The sequence below is a fragment of the Micropterus dolomieu genome, unplaced genomic scaffold (genome assembly GCF_021292245.1).
Source record: "Micropterus dolomieu isolate WLL.071019.BEF.003 ecotype Adirondacks unplaced genomic scaffold, ASM2129224v1 contig_14580, whole genome shotgun sequence".
Classification (NCBI taxonomy): Eukaryota; Metazoa; Chordata; class Actinopteri; order Centrarchiformes; family Centrarchidae; genus Micropterus; species Micropterus dolomieu.
In genome coordinates this window covers 87-4,117 of record NW_025743566.1, presented here as the reverse complement: position 1 = coordinate 4,117, position 4,031 = coordinate 87, and the positions used below count along the sequence as shown (strand labels likewise).

Here is a 4,031-nt window from a genome sequence, read left to right as displayed (position 1 = left end):
ATTAATTAATAAAAGAAAAGAAATAATGTTTTCTCTGTGGTGGCAGTTTAGCTTCAACAGCTAGCACCTCATTGTGTTTTTTAACCTTTCAGCTAAAAAGGAGGATCAAACTGTGTACGATAATGTGAAGGAGCAAAGCGAAACAAGCAAACAGACTGCTGACATAAACTGTAAGTTGTGAAGAAAACTTTACACAACATTCAGTATTACTGTAATGTTTCTAGTAATAGGCCTACTGCTAATACTGCTTTAAGATCACTACTTTACCATTACTACCATTTAAAGGGTACCCAGTCATGAGGAGTAGCTACTGCTCAGCTTGTGAAACAGCAGTCTGCTCTGTCAATAACCTGATGATGCCATCAGTTATAACCACCATTAATCAAGTGAGAACATTCGAAGCGGGTGGTTTTAACTTTGTAACTAAGCCTTACAAACTGGGGGTTGTGGAGTTTAATAAGACATCAGTCTTTCCCAGGCATTGACGCTCTAGTGAAAAGATCCCTTTAAATTGAATCATGGGAAGAGTGGGATCCAGTGTTTATGGGGTTTAATCCATATTGAGACATTTATATCACAAGTTTTTCTTTTATTAATCTGCGTTTCCCCAAGACGAGTGTTTTACAAGTGCTTCAACTGCAACATTCATTTTACAACTAATAATACTACATAAATACTGCTGTTACTACCACAAATAGTACTTATATTACTCCCTCTAATGCTATCACTGATCTTGGCACACTGAAAAAAAAGCAATTTCTCATCTTGAAACAACAATCAGGTGCCCATGTGAATACTGAAACATGTTTTGCTGCCTGTAATCATTCCTCCTGTTAATACTGACCATTAAGAGATCCTTTTGTAATGTGCTTTGAATGTAAGAGAGAGACAAAATGTACAACCTTAGTTCTGTGTAGAAATGTGTTCAAAAGTTTATCTAAAGCAAATTTGTGCCTTTAGCAGTCTGAGTTAGTCAAATCAAGTGGGTAATTTCCTGTCTCTAACTGACTTTTTAATATAAAACAGAGGGATTTTTGTAATGAAAATACTGTAACTTTGAAAGATCTCTTCTTCATAACTCAGACTGGTTATATTTACAGTATATGTGTTGTTTAGTCTCAGCAGGACTTTTGCCAGACAAGAAAACAAACAGCAGAGGTCGCTGCTATCAGCAGGTGGCTTGTTGTTTGGGGATTCTTTGTGTCATTTTGCTGTTGGGCATCATAGCAGTCTGTGTCTACAGTAAGTATACAAAACAGGTAGTCTATGCAGTACCTCAGACTCAGACATGAGGCAGAAGAATAACAGCACCAGTTTTCCTCTGTAACATTACTATAACCGTAACCAGAGGATCTATTAACAGGCTGTTTTACGAAACATGTCTGTCAGTAATTGTTTTTTAAATCTGTTAGGAACAAAGTTCATTTCTGGACACACTAATCAATTTAGAAATGTATGCAGACCATAATTATTAAGACTGTTCTTGTTTATGCACTTTTTATTTTCAACAATGTGCAACCATTTAGTCCAAGATCTGCCCATTGTAATGTACAGAGCAGCATCCGGACAAATATTAAAGCCACCTGCTCTTGGGTTTGTCAACATCAAAGACAAATTTGGATGGGTGGTCGCAGCATTAGTGGAAAATACAGACATGTATGCATAAAAGGGAAGTCTGGATTTTTCTTATTGTCAACATATCCCATGATCAGCCCCAAACCAACAGTGAATTGATCCTACAAACAAATATACCTGTGTATCACAGCCTGATATCTTATTCTGCTGTGCCAATTACATCAACTATTAAAAACACTTCAGTGAGCCACACTGTTGCACTGGGTGACATGTTCCTTCACAACAATGATCTTTTGAGTCAGTCCCACAGACATCGTCCTGCTGCCATAAAGCTACAGCACAAAATTGGCAGCTGAAAAAAATTGCCCAACAAATCCACTATTCACTGTTTGATTAATTATTCCTTACAATTACAGTGCCTAGATGTCAAATATTTAAGGCTTCAGCAGGAACCAAAAGGCTTGGGAAACATGGAAAACATTGATTGTTTGTTATTTTCATGGGGTCTGTTGATTTCATAAATTAGAGAATCATAATGAGAGCCTACAAATCCCAAAAGGCTGAAAAACCTGAAGCAAAAAAAGCTTCCCAAAGTGGAAAAATGACAAAGACAAAATTTCATTATTACTATCACATAATAAGAACATTTTCCATTTGCAGTTACTACATTAAGTCATGAAAGTGAAAAAGAAAACTTGAGGAGGGAACACAACAATCTGACAGTCCAGTTGGAGAACCTGACACAAGCCTATACTGTCTTAAAAAGCAACATCACAAACCTGTCTGCAGAAAACCAGAACCTGACATCACAAAACACCAAGCTGTCTGCAGAAAACCAGAACCTGACATCACAAAACACCAAGCTGTCTGCAGAAAACCAGAACCTGACATCACAAAACACCAAGCTGTCTGCAGAAAACCAGAACGTCACATCACAAAACACCAACCTGTCTGCAGAAAACCAGAACGTCACATCACAAAACAGGCAGCTAGAGACACAGAACCAGGAGCTCCAGACAGAGAGGAACAACTTAACGGAACAGATACGGAACATGGAGAAAAAGTGGAATGAGCTCAACGTCAGTCGAGCTCAGTGGAGCATTGATGCCTACTGCCCAAAACCAAAGAACCAAAGTATGTTCAGATCCCATGATTAAGAGTAAAAAATAATAATAATTTCACAATGTAGTAATGTTGTTTATTGGTTGGTCTCTGTTGTTTCAGACAGACAGTGTAAAGCTTGTCAGGATGGCTGGTTACCCTCCCAGTCCAGCTGCTATGGGATTAATAACCCTGATGTTTCTGGTCAGAAAACCTGGGAAGAAGCTCGAGAAGACTGCAGAGGAAAGATTTCAGATTTGGTTGTTATAGCTGATCAAACGGAGAAGGTAACGAGAAAACTGAACATTTTTATGAAATTAAAATGTATTGACTGTTGGTCTGAACACACTGAGTCTGTAGGCCACAGTGTGTTAATTTAAGTATAGTGTTTAAATATCTGATAACTGTCTCTCTGTTGTCAGACATTCATCAGTAAACACAGTTGGGGCAGTTCAGGAACCAAGGGATACTGGATTGGTCTGAGAGCTGAAGATGGGAAATGGAAGTGGGTCAATGGAAGTGTTCTGACTGAAAAGTAAGAGACACATTCATAAACATTTTGAAGCATAAAATCTATCAGCCTGCATCTAAACATCATGTTCTTCCCTCAGCTCCTGGATACAACAACCTGCTACCAACGGTCAGTGTGTAATTTCTGTAGAGAAAGAAGGATGGAAATCAGTGAGCTGTGGTGACAGAAACAGATGGATCTGCAAAAAGAAGGCTTTATCTCTTTAAACACTGCAGTCATACTTGAGAAGGTTACTGGGGAAGATTCATTACATGGAAGATGATATCAACTGGCTTGTTCTTTTCTTTTCTTTTATAGCAAAGATGAAAAAATTTAATCAAAGTGAATAATTTTTCAAACATGTGTCTGTGTGTCACTGCAAAAAAACACTAATGATACGAGCAGTTAGATCTTGGACTATATTGGCACTGTAAGTCTGACACCAGCATTTAGGAAAATACAGTCACTGACCTAAAGAGGAACTAAACTGTTTAATATTAATGTTAGCAGAGCAAGATTATTCAACAGTTCTAGCGCGCACACCCATTACTAAGCCATAAATAATGACGGAGGAATAAAACACGGTGGGGCATCAGCGCTCGTGCTGGAACTCTGCTCAGGAGGAAAACTTTATTGAATAAAAAAAACAAAACACTTCACGTGTCACATCACATGTCAATCACAGCACATCTTATTGGTTGTTGCCATTGTTCATCGCACAAGATCTTTGTTAACACATTGAGAGCACATTTGTTTCTATTATGTCAACAATTAATAACTCTGAATGTGCTTTTCTTCTGCCTTGTTAGAGATGTAGTGTTTATGATTTGTGTATCAGCAGATT

General features: G+C 38.0%; 1 protein-coding gene across 1 annotated transcript; it reads left to right on the top strand.

Annotated features, from left to right (window-relative positions):
• Positions 1-92: 92 nt before the first annotated feature.
• LOC123966930 (C-type lectin domain family 10 member A-like) lies at positions 93-3,438 on the top strand (the record flags this gene model as incomplete). Its single annotated transcript, XM_046043007.1, has 7 exons — positions 93-170; positions 1,117-1,242; positions 2,236-2,506; positions 2,549-2,709; positions 2,800-2,963; positions 3,099-3,211; positions 3,288-3,438. Coding segments are annotated over 7 exons (1,040 nt in total), but the record flags the coding sequence as incomplete, so codon positions are not given.
• Positions 3,439-4,031: the final 593 nt, after the last annotated feature.